Genomic DNA, 19,667 nt, shown 5'->3' on the forward strand with positions numbered 1-19,667 from the left:
ATTATTGTGAGGTGTCACACAATGAGGCGGAAAGCTAACAATCTCTCCTTGTTGAATGGGATTTGCAGGTTCAGTTGGAGTGTCTTTTCAGGTATGGTCAAAATTAGGTACAAATCTCTGAGGGAGGTACAGTTTAGCTAAAGAAAAGAAATACCAATGTCAAACTGCTTAAGCGGGCCTTTGTTTTGAATACTGGTACTGGAGCCAAAACATTGTCTGTATGTCATTTCCAAATTCTAGCCACTTGATTTCTTTGTTTTGTGGAGAAACAAGAAGCTGAAAAACAGGAAAGTTCACTTTGGGTACAAGGCTTATTTTCCACTTAAGCCTACAGGTCACAAATGAAGGGTTAAGTGAAACCAGGCTTTGTTTTTCTCAATCTCTAAAATATATTAAACCACATTAAAATAGCTTATAATTTAAAGGAAAATTCCTTTAAAGCCTCTGAATATAAATGCTTTCGTGGAGAATGGAAATGTACATAAGGACCACAGTATTCTAGTGCCAATATTGAGACATATTTCCACCTGCTCTAAGAGACTAAAGAAGGGCTCCAACTTTTTCCAAATTCCAAAGCTTAATCATTTGTTATCTGTCTCAAAACATAATTTTTGAGGTCTTAGAAGCCTTAATGCCAATTAAAGTAACAGATAACTTTATATTTGATCAATTGATCTCTCACTGTATGTAAATAATAAAAAAATCCAAATGCAAATGGAAATATTTAGTTTTGTTTCTTGTTTTTTTCTCTTCTGGAAAGACATATCATATTCCTATACTAGTTGCATACATTTCCTATTCACAAAAATGAAATCACCCTTAAATAAAAATGTAGCGGTTTATACCATGACTGTGCAAAAGGAAAAGCAGAGGCACGATTTTGTTCCAACAATGCTGAGTGACAAAAGCAGGGAGAAAGCAGAGCACAATAACAGCAAAAGGAGAGCAGGTGATAAAAACAGATGAGAAAGTAAGAATATACAGAAAAGGGTGACACAAGCAAGAAATTATGAGGAGAAAGACAGAGAATAAGGAAAAGAAAATCTCTTCAGCAGGAGGACTGCTCATCATTCATAGTCATTCACCATGAAACTCACTCAAGCATTATGAAAAGAGATGAATACCAAGTTGCCAAATCCTCTATTATTTAATGAGGATATTTTTGCTTGTTTGAAGATTCAACTTTTGTATTTTAATAATTATGTGAGGAACTTAGATGTAATTTTTTAAAAGGGCATTTCTAGCCCTCATCACAGTGCAGAAACGTATGAGAAGGTGGTGTCAGATTGCTCAGAAAGCAGAATACAGGTGAAATGAACAGAAATTCCCCACAACTATTTTTTATTTTTTTTACAGATTAGCTTATGATCTAGATTTCTGATTTTAAAGGCAAGAAATCATTAAAAAACATTCCTTTGAAAAATGTCACCTCCCATTGCTGCAAATAAACCCTAAAATTATCATATGTCAGATGCAGGTTTTAGCATGTTTGCTTTGAACATTTGACACTATCTTTCTCTAATGTCTCTGAAAATTGCTAACTGTTGTCTGAGGCTACCAATAAACCAAGAGAAATTGTGATATGAATGAATTTTTAAGAAAATAAAGCAAAAATGGCACATTACCATGACTTTCAGAGCCAAAGACATGCGCATTGCTACCCCTCACCAAAAAGATCTAATATTTATCCAGAGAATAAGCAGTAATGCCGTCATTCCTCTTAAGAGCAACGGCTGATTGTCATTTAGCAATGAAGAAGTATCCTGCCACATGCCATGCAAGGAAAGCCAGCTGGGTGAAAGATACATCTCAAGTAAACAGTGTCTGCAGTGATGGAGCTGCCATCAGGAGTCACCCACCTCCTGGCAGCATACATATTTATATCTCCGTGCAGCTCAGTAGTAGCCACTTGCCTCAAGCATCCAGCAAGAAAGGTGTTTATATTCAGGCCTCAATTAATGAAACCATTTTAGGGAACTAGTAACAAATGGAAAAAAATATGCTCACACAAGTACTTCTACAGCAATGACTAATTAGGTTTTTCCAGCGGGGTTCTGCTGCCCAAAAGCAAGTGGTGAGATTTGTCAACACTGAGTTCTTTTTGTCAGCACTGGGATTTGTTCTCATTCTGAACTGAACCATCATAGATTTGGTCATTTTGGGGTGCCATGCAAAAGCAGGTTTTGGCCCAAAAAATGGGAAATAACTTTCAGTGAATGTTTAATACTCTATAAAGCTGTCATCTATATTATCCATAGAATAATTGTTGGAGCATTTAAAGTTCTAATATCTTTTTACATGGTATATATAAACTAATAACACCAAGGAAACCAAGGTTGCTGAATTAACTTGCTTTTCTATCACATAATGAAGAAAAGCTAATTATAGTCCTCAAACAGGTAACCTGCTATTACAGCAAACACTTCTGAAAACAAACTGCACCTAAACAAGCATGAAATATTGCAAGCAGTACTGCTTTAGACTTTCACAATGCATAAAGCTGTTACGAGGAATTCAGAACCTGACTCAGGCATGGACTGAATCAGTAGCAGCTTTGCTCTTCACTTAACTGGGCATGGGATAAAAGCTTTTAGTGATAAATATAAGCTTTACAAGAAAACAGAGTGATTACATAAAGCCAGACAAAACTACCTGGTTAATCTTTATATGTAGACTTTTTTTAAGGTTACCAAAACCTCACATTCTAGTTATGCCTCACATGAGGTGAACATGAAACGGCATGACAGATTTTAGCACAAGCCGAGACATTAGCTTTCAAATACAATCCTGGAAAAACAAAGTTTGATCTCACAAGGGCATTCCATTCATAAACTATTCTTATTCACCTAAGTCTGTGTTTTTCTTCTGAGAGTTACTGAGGAAACCCACAGCCTGTAGATACATTCATTAGTTCAGTTATGATTTACAGACTGTGCATAATATTTGACTCACAGACAGACTTTCAAAAACTTCAGTCAATATGTAGATTTAAAAAAAGTTAAGATAAAAGAATTTAGACTAATCTGTCTGTGTCCAAAAAGTATGCTTCCTCTTGCCTTCTCAATACAGAGCACAGCTCATTGCTGATCGCTCAGAACTAAAATGTTATTTTAGCAATCACTCCTGGAAGTTCTTCACTCTCTGAGGGGACGTAAACCTTTGCAGAGTTTGATGATATCAACAGGTTTCAGACACTCTGTACCTACAAACCAAACCTCAAGTGGTCAACGTATTTAATTTAATTATTTACTGAATATAGGAGCTGAGTAAGCGCAAAGAATGGACACGTGAAACAGCTTTACTCCTTGACTTTTTGTCTTGAAACACCAGTACCAGTTTGCCTCTACAAAATCAACTAATGTTCTGTTTCTTTGTGCATCAACTGAAAACCAGCAAATATTATTGAGAAATTCCATCATTTTCTTGACACTTACCCTTCCATATCTGTTAGCATAGGACCCTGTAAGCAAGGAATGGAAAATGATGATTGTCTCATCCAAATCCCAAATGAATACTCTCTGTAAAAAGAGAATCAAATCAATGTGTTCTTCTGTGAAGCCAATACTTGAATGGAAAGTTAAAATTTGAATCGGTAAGTGCACAAATGAGAAAATTGTATTGAAATGGTTATGTATTAAAACCTTTGTTTCCTCGTTATTTTTTTTTTTTAGAACTAACAAGTTTTTTCCAGAATAAGGTAATACAATCTGTTAGGCTTGTACTACAGCTGCTATTATATCAAATTATTTTTTTAGAATAGAATTATAGCTATTTTAAATACACACAGAAAATGAGATTGTACAATGCATTATTTTAATGCCAGATGTGAGATAGAAACAGAAATAAAAGAGAGGCCTCTGAAAATTAAATCTTTGGAGTTTGAATTCTATATTTCTGCAAGTCTTATAAAACATAGTTTATATAACTGCTCTTGGAAATTACCTCTAAAACCAAAATAAACCAAATTGCTGCTAAGCACTTAAATCCCCTTAATCTATCTATGTTCATTTTTAATGGATTTTTAGGCACCTGAAGAATGAAAATTACAAACTTAGATGCTGCATGTGTAAGAATTTATGGCATCAGTAAATAATTCTTTCACTTACAACCAGTGAAAAATATGTGTTTTATATTTGTCCTCTGACCACACACAAAATGATATTTTACTGAAAAACAAAGTGTTCAAATAGAAGTATTTTAATTTCTGGTGAGATTATATTTCCCATGATGACAAATGGGCTAAGACACTGGAAAGGAAAAGTAATGAAGTGTGGACACTCATGGGTGTGCTGTGTCACTGAAGATGCGCTCTCAACATAAAGCATAGGCCACTGGGAGGAATGTGAACATAGCTTGAGAGAACAAAACCCACTATTGTGCTAGAAGTGTCTCCTGTTCAAACGCAAACTGTCCTTTGACATGGGAAAAGCTTGCCTTTTCATACCTTTTTTGACTAAAAAAGGGAAAGAACCTCCCAGTATTTTTCAGACAAAGTATGTGCTCTTCATGAAGAAGATTCTTTAGAAGAAAAACTCTATCTTCTACAAAAATGCTGTTAGAAAATAAAACAGAGTTCCAATGCTACTTTATTTTTTATGTGTAAATATTATTTCTCTGTGCAAAAAAAAAAAAATACAGTCTGTAACAGGTCAAAGACATCTAATATAATATACCTCTAGATCAGAGTCAGGTGGTGGTGAAGGATTGTTGTTTCTTCTGCCACGGCCACGTGATTTCCCGTCTGAACTACGACGCAGTCTATCTGAATCTGAATCCTTAATGGGTGTTGATGGACTGTGGATTGTACTGTATTCTGCTGTGGTAAAGAAACGACATCTTTAACTTCCAGCTTACACTTACAAATGTTCAACTTACTTGCTTTTTATGTGAAATGTGACACTAAACCCAGGATGTTCACTAAAGAGTCCTAACTAAAATAATTAAATCTACATGATAACTTGAAATACTGATACAGAAATTAATTCAATCAAGATATATGCAAAAACAGAGATATAAACTATTTCAGTAAACAAATAAAAAGAAGTAAAAAAAAACCTTTCATTCTTTCAAATCATAGTGTATCACTCTACATGTATTCCTTCATATCATACAGTGTATCACTTCATAGAGAAACAAACTCTAAATGAATAATTTTAAGGTATACCAGCTCTTTTTTAAAGAACATTGGTCTAATTCTAAGTTTTTGAGCATGATTTAAGATAACCACTGTGGTGGCTGGTAAGAAAAAAACATCCAAGTGTGAAAAAAACCCCAAACACACAGAAACTGTAAACTTTTCTAAATTGCCTCGTTTCAGGCAGTTTCCCTAGATCTCTACATTTAAGCCAGATTAACAGAAGTTCTAAATATGGCATAAAATAGAGTCCTTATTTTCCCAGGGTAAGTTCAATTAATAAGTTTTAAATATGCATTAACTATGAAGAATAAATATATAGTATCCTTCAAAGACCTACTCAACACTGAATTCTTCCAATGTACAACTTCCAGACAAGATACGATTCTTCATAAAAAACACTGCAGGCTAATTATTAGGCTTCAGTAAAATTTATTTACAAAGATATTTACAGTTGAATAGGTAAAAAAGAACAATGATTTATGTATGCAGGAACAACAAAGTTTTCCCAAAAACATGATAGTTGGAAGATGTTTTGCTATTCTTAACATTCATAGGCCTAGTTAACAGTTAAGTGCGTGAACATTAACAAAGCAGACACTGAGCAGAGAATATCCTCCCTAACTCATTTAACTAGAAGTACCATACTCCTCAGAAATGCAACACATTTTATAATCTCTTTTCAAGATTTCCTTTCACAATCTGAAGTTCACAGAGAAAAGACTTTTATTTTGATGGCTACTGTTGATTTTTTTCTTTAAAAAAACCCAACCAACCCTTATTTTTGTGAAGGCCACCAAAATTTTCAGGATACAATGTATTTATCAATTTCGCTTCTCAGTTAACATTAGAATCATAGAATTCTAACTGGGCCTTAGCTTTCCTAACCTGGTCCCTAGCTTCACGGACAACATCCCTGTATTCTTCCCAGGCCGCCTGTCCTTGCTTCCATCAAAATTAACTGCTGTTTAGAGTTCAGTAGATGTGGATATTTGTTATCAATATTAATTTTCTTTTTAATCAGCCTAGACTGTGGCATTCCAGTTTCAACAGACAGGTATAGTTCTCACACAAGTGATTCTTTCTCCTAAAAATAACATCCTGTAGAGGTCAAAGGTTAGATTAAGAAGGAGACTCTGGACATCTGTGTAACACCATATATGCACAATTACTCAAAATAATAAGGTTGTTTGTGCTGAATGAAAGAAAAATGCCGTAAAATTCTCATGTTCAGCATCTAAATCTACACTTCATGGAAATCAGTATTTATTATATATTTCACATTATATTTTTACCTAAGTGTCTCAGGCTACATTAAGCAAAGCAGAATAACAAGTAAAATAAAGGTAAAATAAAGAATCTTCAAAAGAGACTCAACTGATACACAAAAGAGTGATTCTGTGTATGTGCCAAACAACAAAAACCACTCAGCCACATCAATCTACATAGCTAAAGAGAGAATTTTAAATGTTGATGATCATGTACATTCCAATAATATGTATTTTTCCTATGAAAATGTATTCTTCAGAATATGTATCTAAACTATTTAAACTTTGAATGCATATTGCTCTTTCACCTACTGTACTTAAACATAGATAAGAAATCATAACTCAACTAGTACTAATTTCCTAATCTTTTAAATGAGTTTATCTGCTATACATTATTTAATTATTAAAGCCATTAAAAAACCCCCAACTAACCAAACAAAGAAAAAAAAAACAACAAAAAAGGAACATGAAAAGAAAGCAAAACACACAAAAGCGTTGAAATAAATTATAACTCGGAAAATAAACAGACCAGAATTTCTTCAACTGGTATACTGCCCAATGATGTTTCAAGTATGTGCTCTAAAATTCAGATGTAATGAAAAATTGCATTTCCTATCAACTAGTTTAAATTAGGGTTATTCTTGATGCCTGACAAGATTTTACAAGTTTAGTTTCAGATACCAGTTTTTAAAATTCTTCCCACAGAAATGATATGCCTAAAAAGTTTAAGTATTAAACTTGAGACAGTAATAATAATGCTGAGTGAAATAGGGAACAGAGAGCATGGAAAAAGTATAAAGAAAACTTAATGATGAATAAAACCAGGTAAACGTAAAAGAGTGAGCACACAGGGCAGATCATGGTGAGAGCAGGGAAGAAAGTCTGTTTGTAAGAGCCATCCAGCTTTCCATTTTTGGAAGCACCTTCATTAAGCATCCTGCATTTGAAATTTCAAACACAGGGCTGCAAGTTTGAGTGGAGGCTAATTTCCGTCTCTCCTTCAAGTGTGCAAACCATCTACTTGGATAGGCCAGACCCTCACCTGACAGAAAGACTCCCAACCCCACTTTGGGACCCCAAGGTTGGCTGGGCAACACCTTAGCCCACCCTTTTTGGGACCACTGCACCTGCATCATTCCCAGATTTGTCTGTAGTGCTTTTCAGGAAATCTACTCTGCTGTTTTAACAGCCATGACATTAGAAACAGAACATACAACTTCAGCATTCATTACAGCAATATAACTTAAATCTGTGAAAGTGAAGGACAAAAATATTCCCTTCATTGTATCTGCATGCATTAGAAGACTGTTCTTAGATACTCTTTGTTGCTAGGTTAACCCTCCCTGTTAATCTTGCTTTCTAGGTTATGGTTAACTACGCTCTGTAGTCTCTCTGAACTGTACACAGTAATACAAAGCAAAGTTGAGCAAAGCTTTAATTCCCACGCCCCACAGCCTACTCTCCCCTGGCTACCACTTGGCAGAAGACAATCTCCATTTTCACAATCCTTTCAGTAAATGTTAGTTTCAGAATCCCTAGGCCATCTTCTGAGGAGGAAACAACACCTAAGTGGTAATTTCTCAAAGACCTGGACAAATATTGCACATGGATATACAACATTGCTAACACCTGGAGCTTCTGAGCCTACCTGGAGCTTCAGAGTCTCCTCAGGAGAGCAGTCAGTTATGAACAGTGTGACAGATGGCAACAACCAATGGGGAAAAACATGACATCGTGTGCAAGAAACTCACTCCATGTATGTAAAGGGAAACCATAGCATGTACTCTTTGGATTAAGGCTCTGTGTGCACAGCTGGGCTACCAGCTCCCTGCCCAATGGTCGCTCTCAGGTCCTCATAAGGAAACCTAACTAAAGAATCCAGTATCCAGCTGAGCCCTGCGCCTCGACAAGCCCAAGCCCTGACAAATTCTGAAGCAAGATAAACAACAGCGGCTGAGGGTACTCAGTGTGCCACTAATATCTGTAGTACTCAGAGCAGTTTGCAGGGAAAGGTAAAGCCTGGAAGGAGCTGCCAACATTCCCCATCCCACATTTGTGCAGTTCATCATTCCTGCCTAAATCTATACCTCACACCTGCTCCTATTCAGATCACATCTCCATTTTTTGAGTTCTCATCCTGTCTCCAAAGAACTCACAGCCCCTCTTAGCATGGTGTCATCTACATATTTAATAGGCAAACACATTCTGTTCCGTCATCTAAATGATTAATGAAAATGCAGTCTGGTGCTAGGCCCAAGACAGACACTGAGGAATGTTTCTGTAGCCATCCTTCTATTTTAACAGTGAGCTCTCACTAACTTCTCTCTGGGCATGGTTTCCTAAACACTTTTATATCATTCTGCTGTAGTTTCTGCTAGGCTGCTTTAGCCTAGTTTGTTTATCAGTTGTTAAGTGAAAAGGTTTCACTTTCAGGGCAGCAAAAGCCTTGCCGAAGTCAAGCTATATATCCACAAAACATACTATTGCTCTACCCATTATTCTACATTCATTGATAGGAGGAGGTCAATTTGTTCAACCTCAGCTGGCTTCATAGTACCAGATATATTGTAGTATTAGGCAAGGGAAATTATTGTTTCTAAATCACTGAATTTATTTTCATCCTGTTCTTGAGCATCACAAACACAGGAAAGCACAGGAGAAACCCCAGCCCTCCACAAAACTGTAAGTGGAAAAGGGGGTGAGGATAAGCTCCCCACTGCTTGTCCCAGTATTACAGCAAGATCACCAAAGGAAATCTGGCAGTAGCCAGAGTAAACATACGAAGGAAGAGTTAGATAAAACCTAGAAGAATTGTGGCACATTTTGCCAGAAAATGCCAGGCTTTCAAAGGATTACAAAGGTTCAAGAAGATCCTGAAGACATTGCTGGAAGAGAAGCATCAGGAGTGCTACAGCCCTGCCACGTTGGCAAGTTGGTTCTGTGGGAATGAACAAGTGGTAGCAACGACCCCAGACTTCTCTGCCTGTTTCTGGGAGGTCATTTCAGTGCAGGTCCAGCCTGATCTAGTCTCTTGATCTTCCCTAATGGGGGCTGGAACAACTAGGAGCTATCCTGGAGGACAGTTTTGACTGGAAGGATTCCAGCCAGGTGCTCTTGGACCACTCTGCTGAGCCAAAGCTTCCTGAAGACTCCTGCTCCAAATTAAAATGTTAATGCAACATACAAACATACAAACAACATCAGCTTTGGAAATCACCTGAGATGAAAATATCTGAAAACTGGAAAAGTGCTTAGGGCAAGTCTTATCCAAACTTAGCCTGCTCCTGAGGTGTCTGCTGATAGCCACTGTGGAGGCAGGATACAAGGCCAGTTGATCCATCAACTGCATATGCCTTCATAAAATTAAATTAATGTAGCAACAGTTATTTTTTGACATTCGTTAAAAAACAGAATTTTTGATCTCTCTGCTATGACACCTTTCTGCACTCTGCCCCAGGCAAACAATAAATGGCACTGCTTGCTTCTGCTTCACACACTCTGAGCAACTTCTTCAAACCTTGACCAAGCATAAGAGACTCAATCATCAGAAAAACATTTTGAATCCAGATTCTATAATTTTATGCCTCCTTCATCAGGTGTGACTGGTACCTCCTGCTCCTGACCCCTGGTAGTATCCCTGTAGTGTATGGTAACACCAAGACAGACAAAAATTACACAAAACTGCGAGGAATAAAATATGTTTACATTCTGGTTTACCTAAAATACATGAACCATACTGTAGCAGACCTTCCCCCTGTGCTTCAAGGCACTGTATTACTGGAACTTGACACAATTTTGTGAGCATATGCTTCCCTCTTACATTATTGTGGGCAGTTCCCATGCTTTTGTCACAGTGGACAATTTTTAATCATCTCATAAAAAAAAATACTTTGATTACTTATGAATAGACAACAAAGCTACAGATATATCATTTGCAACACTATATTCTGTAATTATTTTTGGTTTGTTATGGAATTCCTCCCTAAGTAGTTACTGAATTTTCTTACTATAGATTTCAATGTACTATACAGCAGCAGTATCAAATGACAAATCTGGGGAAAACTAGCTACTCCAGAAATCCCCAGATCACGTCTGTTTCCAGGTAAATCCAACTGGTAAGTGGAGGGTAAACCTCTTGCTGTTGACAAAGGCATTGCAAATTTCAACAGACTTTTTCCATACTACGCTGAAGGAGTATGCAAAAAAGAGTAAACACATATGAGCAAAGTAATCATATCTCATGTCACAATGTAAATCACATGGATGAGATGGGCTGAGGATGAACAGTGTAGTCAAATGTCTGTTCAAGTAGGTATGTAGAAATATTTTCCATTTAGCTTGTGCCAAGAGCAATGGTTTCCCCTCAAATCTTATACTTAAGTTTGAATAAAGACCTTAAATCCTCAGGCCAGTGTTATTTCAACTCGTGTATACTAAAATAAAAATATAAGATACAAGTAGTTTGAATATGTCAGTCTCATGCTATAATTTTCTTACTTTTGCATAAAGTTTACTTTTGCATAAATAAAGCTAAACACAAAATTCCATGAGCAATATGCAAACATCCCTTTAGTGCTTACATAAAACTGGCCCATGATTAAACAATGCAGTAGAATAACTTAGGTATTTGAAGATTTATTTTTTTCTTTACGTTCCCATAAAAATAGTATGACTACACCATTAGTAGTAAGTAAAAGTGCTAAATAAATATTTCAAGAAGTACAACAATGCCAGCTGACAGGATCATAGATGGATGTCTTTAGTGCTGTTTTGACAAAATGTCAAAATCTTCACAGGAAAAATGAAGCCAGTGTTTGTCTATACAGGACCACAACCATATTATTATAAGCAGAAACCCTCAACAGTCTGTTAAAAATATTGGCAAAAATACCTATTTATTTCAAGGCTTAGGTGACTTTTTGATTCAGGACTGTATACTCAAAATAATGACAAAATGTCATACTAACAGTATATCTTACATATAACAGTATACATTAACTATGTATGGCAACAACTATATTAATAAGCCCTGCAGTGGTTGATTTTTTTTTCTCCAGCTTTCAATGTGGTCTGATTTATTGTTATGAAATATGATAAGGAGTAACTGTGAAAGTGGCTTTGCCTTTTGCAATACTACATGTGATACAGTGTTCAAGGAAAAAGAAGTTTAGTCTTTAAGACCAAATGGTGACCCATGGCTGAGAACAATTTTTTTTTGGCTAGCATGGTCCTTGTGGGGTTTTTAATCTGCATTGTGAAGTATATGAGTAATATAAAAAAATCTCTTCCAGTAATATTTTAAACATACTTATTGCAGAAACCAAGAAAACTGAAAGAGATCAAATCTCAAGAACAATGCAAGTCTCTCTTGTGAGAAACACTGCTTAATAAATTATAAATACAGCATCTTATGAAATAGAAGGATAAATTCAACTCTGCTGACTGAATTTCTAAACAAAAGTCTGCACAAATCAAGACTTTATTTTCAGCTGTGATGATGGAATTGGTATATTGCAAGAGAAAATTAATAAAGTTTTAGAAAAAGCAGTCCTTTTCTACATTAACTCCAAGAAATACATTATGACTGTTCCTTTAATTATTTTAGAACAACAGAGTAGGCCTAATGAACTGGGGCAAAACTCCTTCTGTCCAGGATAAATTTCAGTACTGGCCAACAGCAGGTGACTAGCTGAGAGAGTGTAAAAAGGACACCTACGCACAGTGCTAAGTCATCCACTGTCTCCAGTGATTTTTTTAATGTCAAGAATTTCTTGAGCTGACATTGGTGTCTGTGTAAATCCACTCTTTGAGATTGTCTAGGCAGTGCGTGAACTGGCATAAACTTTTCGCATCCACAACATCCTGAAGCAAGGAGCTGCACGGCTTACCTAGAGGCAACATGAAGTATTTCCTTTTGTTCACTCTGAACCTGCTTCAATGAATTGGAATATTGGAGGTTAGAATAAGTTTTTGCTCACTAGTCAACTTTTTTATTTTTTATAATTTTAATTATTATTTCTTCTCTTACACAATACAGCTCACAAAAATCAGCTACTAGCTGTTCATACCCGGAATACCTACTCATGTATGGGCTGAAAACTCATCTCAGAAGGAACCTAATATTCTACTGTTATTTTGATGAAAAACATTGTCTTCTGTAAAGTAAATGTTAGAATCCTACAAGTGGGGAAAAAAAACAAACAAAACCAAACTTCAAAAATTCTTACTTTTGAATTGAAACAAAATTTCCAATGAAATCTGAAGCAAAGCACATTAAAAATTAAAATATCATACTGACTTTTTTTGTTTAATAATTTTCTCATTATGTCACTAGGAAAAGTACAGCCTTCTATTAATGAGAAAATAACATTGATTTGTAGGTCTGTTTTATGGAAACTGGGACTATCAACCTCTGTCCAATCAAAAGGTTTTGTCAGACTGTTACAAGAAATTTTTCAGATCCATGAAAGGAAGAGAAAGAAGAAACACTGAGCATGGAAATTCTTAGCTTCTTCTGCAAGAATCCCTGGATGTCCTGGATTGCATGACAAAAACTTGCCTATGTAACTAGGAACTGCGGGAAACCATAAGAGGGTTATGTTATATTTAGACAAGAATTAAACATTTTTAAAGTGGAATTATTTGAGCTTTTTAAGTCTGCAAAACTCTACTAAAAATGTTACAAGAGCACTTTTTTTTCACACGTTTCTTACCAGACTCTTCTGCTTCACTTACTGGTCCAAATTCTTAGGAACCACCTATAGCTTTCAAATTATTCTGGTGCCTCTGTAAAGTCTGAATGTTCTTCTGTGCTTGTCCTGGCATAGTTCAGAACCACATGGATTACAAGAGGTTTTTAAATATAGAAGATATGCAGGGATATGAACATCCAAGTAAGAACAGCTGCAATTCAGCAGCTGGAGCCCATCCTGCTAAAGGGGTACAGTAGCCTAATACGATGGCTCTGCACTGCTCCTGACCATCCCTCATATGCAAAGTTCCTCTTGTGGTAGAGAATCAGCAGCCTAATTTGCCCAGATGTGGCAAAACACCTACAGAAATTTGACTACTCGCAATTAAAATTTGGTTAATTTGCACCTTTGTTCCATGTTTTTGACACAGCTATGAATTTCCTTCTCTCTAATATGCCTTTCATTTGTCCACACTCCACCAGAATTCCCTTCTTCCATGCTGATCCCTCTTTGCTTTGACCCCAACCTTGCTTTGTCTTCCAAGCATACTGTGTATGAGCTCAACTGAGGCTCTGCAATAACCCTCAGCAAGAAGAAAGTAAAAAAAAATTTACACTGTCCAAGGGGAAATGGCAAGCAGGATTAAGGCTGTAGTTAAACTGAACACTAAATAGAGGTACTCATCCTTCTCCACTCAATATAGGGGGAGTCTAAATGGGCTTGATCCTAACTTCAATGCATAAAGACAAATGCATAAAGATAAATGGAGAAATCTAGGTCTAGCCCTATACCTTCTGCCAACTGCAACCTTGCTGGTGAAAGGGAACAGAAAGATGGCTTCCTTCTAATAAAGAGTGGCCCACAGTAGGTACTTTCCCAAAAGTGTCCCTGCCTGCAGTACAAGCAGCCAGCCTAAGATAACCCCACAGCCACACTGAATTCTTATTCGCAAACCATTTGAATTAACTTTTTCAAAACTGTTAAATCAGTAACATAAAAATCTAATGGAAAGAGCCAACTATCCCAGCAATGCCAGAGGAGGACATGTCAAAGGAATGGCTAAGAAAGAGAACCATGTATGTATAGCTTTCAATACATAAAAGCATAAACTAGAAGAGGGCTTAGTGCAGGACAAATTCTTAGGTGCCTACTTAACTCTTTCAAATGTTTAGACAAAACTTTGTAAATAAGAGTGTGGAAGATTTGAAGGAAAAAAAAAAAAAAAAGAGTTCTTTAAAAGGAACTGATAGAAACGTTTTGTCCAGGCTTATAGAGCACAGAAAACTAAATAGGAAAGCAGTCTTTAAGCCGTTCAGTTTGAGCTTGGGAAAAATATACCTTCTCTTCTTTGTATGTGTGTTTACTATTGCTGTTAGAAAGTACCAACTACTTTTAAAAAATACACACAGAGATTTTGCAAAAGATCAAGACCCAGATGATACAACAATTCAACTTCCATATCTTCATAAAAGCTAACACTTGATCACATTTAGTTTTGGGGGTAAGAGGAACTTAGTGTTTCCAACTTAAAAAGAAAAGCAAACAAGCCCACAAGAAAACAAACAAAAGAAGAATTAACAACAAAGTGAAAAGCAGAGTGATTATGTAGACTCCAATATGCATCCATATATTCTAAAAGCTGCACACCAATATTCATTTACATATTTAGAAAGATTCATTTCTCAAATACATTGCACACACATGTGATCTTCTGCATATAAACACACACACCAACTGTATTTTTTTCCCTACTTACTTTCAGCGAATGTATCAAAAGAGATAACATTTTCTTTAGGTATAAACATGCAGAAAAACAAGAATCCTAGCACATTTAAACTCACATTGCACATGCAAGACTGGTCCCATCAAGTACATTAAGAAAACTGAAAACGACCTTCCCCAACAAAACTTCGAAACAAAACCTCCTGATAACATTGCCAAGCCATAGCTGTTTTTTACTGCATTACTGAAAAACATATCTGCAACATTGGATTTTCTGTCTGACAGATTTCAAACTTCTGCCATCTACTAACTACTGACATGCTTGAACTGTTAAAAAATGTTTTGTTTTTTTTTTAATAATAGGAAAAGTATTTTTCATCCCTCATTTCCAAAACCAGCTGGAGCAGTTTGGCATAAATGTTCAAAAAATATCTCAACTTGTAAAGGACTGCCAAATTCCAGCAAGAAAGGTAAAATTAAAGGTAAAATTAAGGGTAAAAAAAAAAAAAACGGGAAAAAGGACAAGCCACTGAAAATCTTTCCTCAAAATGGAAACACTTGTGCCATTTCAGCTCCCTATTACAAGCATTATTATGTCCCCTGAAAGTGAAAAGCACCGAAGTTCTCTTTCAAGTGGACAGTTGCGCTCTGGTCTGAAGGCTGCCTGATTTTAGCCTTACTTCGGAAGTTTATCTTAATAATGACAGAGCTTAAAAGCACCAGGTTTTCAGTTTAGTGTAAAGACTTTCCCATATCTTGCAATTTTTAACCCAAGCATTTTACAACAAAATACAAACAATATGTATTTCACACAAGCTTTAAAACTGGGACTGATCCTGGTTTTTCTTTAGTCTATTTTCTGTTAGAATCTGTGCAAGATGTGCCACAGGCTCAGGATTAAGAAATAATAATTAAAAAAAAAATAATCAATGACTACACCAAAAAAAAAGAAAAATCCAATTCAATCCCCTTTTAACTTACAAAAACGTGCCTCACAGGGACCATAAAATCTATGTAATTACCTGCTGCAGGATCTGTAACCGCTTGACTGGTGATGCCAGATGGTGGTTCTTGAAGCTGGTATGTTGCATTTGTGGAGGGTGTCGTTGGGCTGGTGTTGCTGTTTGTCATGTAATGTGAAGGATATGGTGAGCTATTATAATACTGTGCATATTGGCCCTGGCCAAAACTGGGATAAGAGGGATATTCCTGCAAGAATGAAAAAAAAAAAAGGCAAAAAAACCAACTGAATAGTCCATCAAAGATTTGCTACTTTTTAGTACAAATTCCAAAATATAACTACAAACACATGTCAGACTTTCAGCACGTATGCTTCCTGGACTAGATGCTGTAGGCCCTAAAACTGTGAGGCACAAAAATGAAATCTAAATTACATGTAATCTTCTCATGCAAATAGTTTATTAGATACATTGCGGAAGGTACATAAATAAGAACATCAACCCCAGACAATTAGTTCTTCTACTGGAAGATGACAAATTGAAGAAAAACATTTATAAACATTAGTTAAACTTTTCAAAAAGCTATTTAAGGGCTTAATTTTTTTCAGTGTTTGAGAATTTTAAGTTTCCTCAACTCATATTTACAAATTTACCTGCTGTGAACTATTAAATCCAGTAGAATTTGTGAGTGAATTATTTCCTGCATATATTCCTGATGATGTTGTAAAACTGCTGCCTGAAATGAAATGAAAAATTATGTGAATTGCTAAAACACAGTATCAGAAAATAACTTCCATCATGTGATTATATCATAAGGATATGGCATATTTGTAATTTTTCCCATATGTTGACCGATTTGGTTGTCAACATCTCTGTAACATGTTAATATACAGAAAGTGGTAATTCATCGCTGCTATACCCTGTGCTTCATTATTGCAATAAAAAGAGAAACTTGAAATTTAGACAGGAATTTGGAGCCAACTCAGATCTGATTATTAGGCTATCCCAACCCTCAAAATAATACCCATCACTGGAATTAATGAGTGTTTCTTTACTTTCTGCTTCTGTTGAACAGTAACTGTGAGCTTTGTCTTGAGAATGCCATCTCCCCTCACTGAAGCCCACTGGATCCATTTCTCCTACCACCTTTGAGAATTGGGTCCTCTCCTCTCCCCGAGCCTGCTCCTCACAGGAACAGCAAAAGCCACAGCTCCCTGCTCCGAAGCTCGGCAAGACTGCCAAGCTATTAGGATTCACTAATCGATCATAGACAGCCTTGAGCTGCAAACCTTTTTCTTTTTTGATAGAGTCTACCAGTCATGACACAAGGGAAAAAAGTACCTCTCTGAGAAGGGAGACCCAAGATAGATTGAATTTAGCCCAGGGACTGAATTACCACCTTCACCTCCCTCCCTCCTCCCTTCATGAGCCACCAAAAATAGATAGATGGGGCTCTTGTTTAATACCTAACCTGAGAAGCTGTTCCACTAAAAGGGCAGCAACCCCCTTTCAGCTGTTTTTCCCTTGCTGCTTATAACCCAGGAGTGACACAGCCACCAGCTGAGACATATGGATGCACCAGGGTGAAGCTACATAAGCCACCAGAAAGTCTGTAATGAGGCAACCTATTGAACTCATCCAGCGGGAGAGCACCAGCGCGCAGGTTGTTTACAGCCTCCCTCATCACTGAAACCTGCGTCGGTGCAAAGACAGACCCAGACCTTGGGAGCAGAAGCTTGCAGGTGAGCAGAGGAGGCAAGAAGGGATGGAAATCAACAGGGAGCTCGGTGCAGATGCACTGATCCTCTGATATCCCCAACATGACCCAATTAACAACCAAATCCTATGCAGTGGCTACTCTTTGTAAAAAGTGACTTTTCTTGCAGCTCCAAACAGTGAGGAATGCAGGCAGGGCTGCATGCTTAGTACAACCCCTCAAGGGCATTTGTGAGCTATTTACATCTTTAAACAAAAAACCCCAAACCAAGTTATCCTAGCCATAAGAAGTCAGAAGGAAAAATATTTAAATGCTTTGATTGCAAAAGATACTAAAACCACATAGAAGTTAAGCCTAAAAGTAGGAGATGTAAAGTCCAACAGCAGTGGGAGCAAAAAGATGAAGCTTAAACTTAACGTGTGATAATGACTGTAAACATTTCCCTTGTATTTGCTATTAGTGCAAAAGCACTGTGATTGTTGATAGATGCCACTAATCCTGCGAACTAAAATAAGATTACTTCAGCAGAAGAGTTGACATCCAAGTTTAGCAGATAGTACAGATAAACAGTACTAATGAGAAAAGCATGTTGTTTTAAGTTTAATTTAAAATTGGAAAACAGATGTTATTTTTTATTATAAGAAACCCCAGAGCCAAAATACAGCTGAAAAATATTTTAAATTGCAAAACTTTGAAATACTATTTTATTTCTAATAGTGCTTTGGCTGGAAGAATGCAAGTCGCTGTGTCTATTTCTATAGTTATTTCTGACTGATGCACTAATGCATTCAAACACAGGTTTTATAGGTGCACGGTTTGAGCCATTCTAAAGAGATATAAAAGGCCTCTTGTAAGAAGAAATAAAAAACTAACAAAAAAAACCCAACTTTTTTTTTTTGAGGAATACATTATCTTTCCACAGAAAGTTTGGCAAACAATTTGCAAGAGCAAATGAGAAAAGTAATTACATGCCAGCCAGCATCTCTCCCTCTCAGACAAAGACACACACATACTAACATGCAGATCTCTCTCTTTCATCTCATGGTCAGCACTGGCTCCTATGGAGGAGGGGTAGGGGTCTCCTAGACCGTAACAAACATGAAGCACGTTTCTCAGGAACAGCTCTGTGGGCCACCCAGAACTACTGGCCTAAAGCTGTTTTTAAAATACTCCTATTTTGCCATTTGTTTTTTAAATACTCATCCGCAGCACAGCATAGGGCTGCTGTTCTGCCTTAGCTGAGTGAACACAAAAATAAGAACCTCTACAAAATGCACGAGATTTATTGCCCCAAGTTGGCCAGCTACGTAGCTTTAAAATGTGATAAAAGCTGTAAATTGCAGGTCAAAGGTCTATTTTGCAAAGAGTGCAGACTCACATTAAAGCTGGGAATCCCAGTCAGTGTCGGAAGATGGCCGGACCCTGCTGGGACCAGGGCGCAGGGCTTGCCCCCTTGCTGCTGCAAGGAGCGGGATGCGGTCCTCCCCTGAGTATTTGCCACAAGAGTCCATTTGCTTTTCTAGCTCAGACTCCTTGCCATGGGCTATGTCTATCATCAGGGTACAATGTATGTGGCAGAAGTTTAGTGCAGCTCTCCTGGGAAAGCCTAAGATGGCCAGATGGGCTATTTAAGCTCAAGGTTTCTTCCGTTTACTTACAGTGTTTAAAAATCCTTGGCAAACTCCCCCTTGTTGTCCTAGTAACTGCTTAGCCATCCAGCACAATGTTTTTATACTGTATAATAATAACCAAATACCTTAACATTTACTTTTTAATGGTAGAATTCCCAAACGAATTGGTTAGTATATTCTCAAACATCAGAGTCGTGGTAACCAAAACAATGCTGGTGCTCATCACAGGTCTAGCACCTTTCCAGTGGTGGGTGCAGGGTAAAAGCCACACTTCCATCACAATCAAAGGATACCCAAGAAGAGAGTTGCAAACGGAGATCATCTATTGGCATTTCCCCAAGCCCTTCTCCACTTCATTTATCCTCCCTGAGCAATCCTTACATCTCTGCCAATATAGGAACAACGGCCCATTCCCACAGCCGTTAGTCATGTAAGTGGTCTTTCAACATCTATGAGGCAACTTATATGAAAAACAGCTTAAGGAACATATTACAGTAAGGGGGGAGGGAGTATGAAGATGGGGTGGCAGAACCACCTAGGTCCT

General features: G+C 37.0%; 1 protein-coding gene across 1 annotated transcript in view; it reads right to left on the bottom strand.

The window, feature by feature from the left end:
• Window positions 1-19,667, bottom strand: part of EYA1 (EYA transcriptional coactivator and phosphatase 1) — a 152,818-nt gene that overhangs the window by 41,174 nt on the left and 91,977 nt on the right. The window contains exons 9-12 of the mRNA XM_061342775.1: window positions 16,429-16,511; window positions 15,839-16,025; window positions 4,674-4,816; window positions 3,435-3,518 (exon numbers count right to left, since the gene is read on the bottom strand). Coding sequence (XP_061198759.1) covers window positions 3,435-3,518; window positions 4,674-4,816; window positions 15,839-16,025; window positions 16,429-16,511 — 497 coding nt within the window. The remainder of the gene's footprint in view (window positions 1-3,434; window positions 3,519-4,673; window positions 4,817-15,838; window positions 16,026-16,428; window positions 16,512-19,667) is intronic.

This window comes from Neopsephotus bourkii, unplaced genomic scaffold, assembly GCF_033783945.1.
Source record: "Neopsephotus bourkii isolate Nb327-2 ecotype Australia unplaced genomic scaffold, CSIRO-AGI_Nbou_v1 NB_1820, whole genome shotgun sequence".
Lineage (NCBI taxonomy): Eukaryota > Metazoa > Chordata > Aves > Psittaciformes > Psittacidae > Neopsephotus > Neopsephotus bourkii.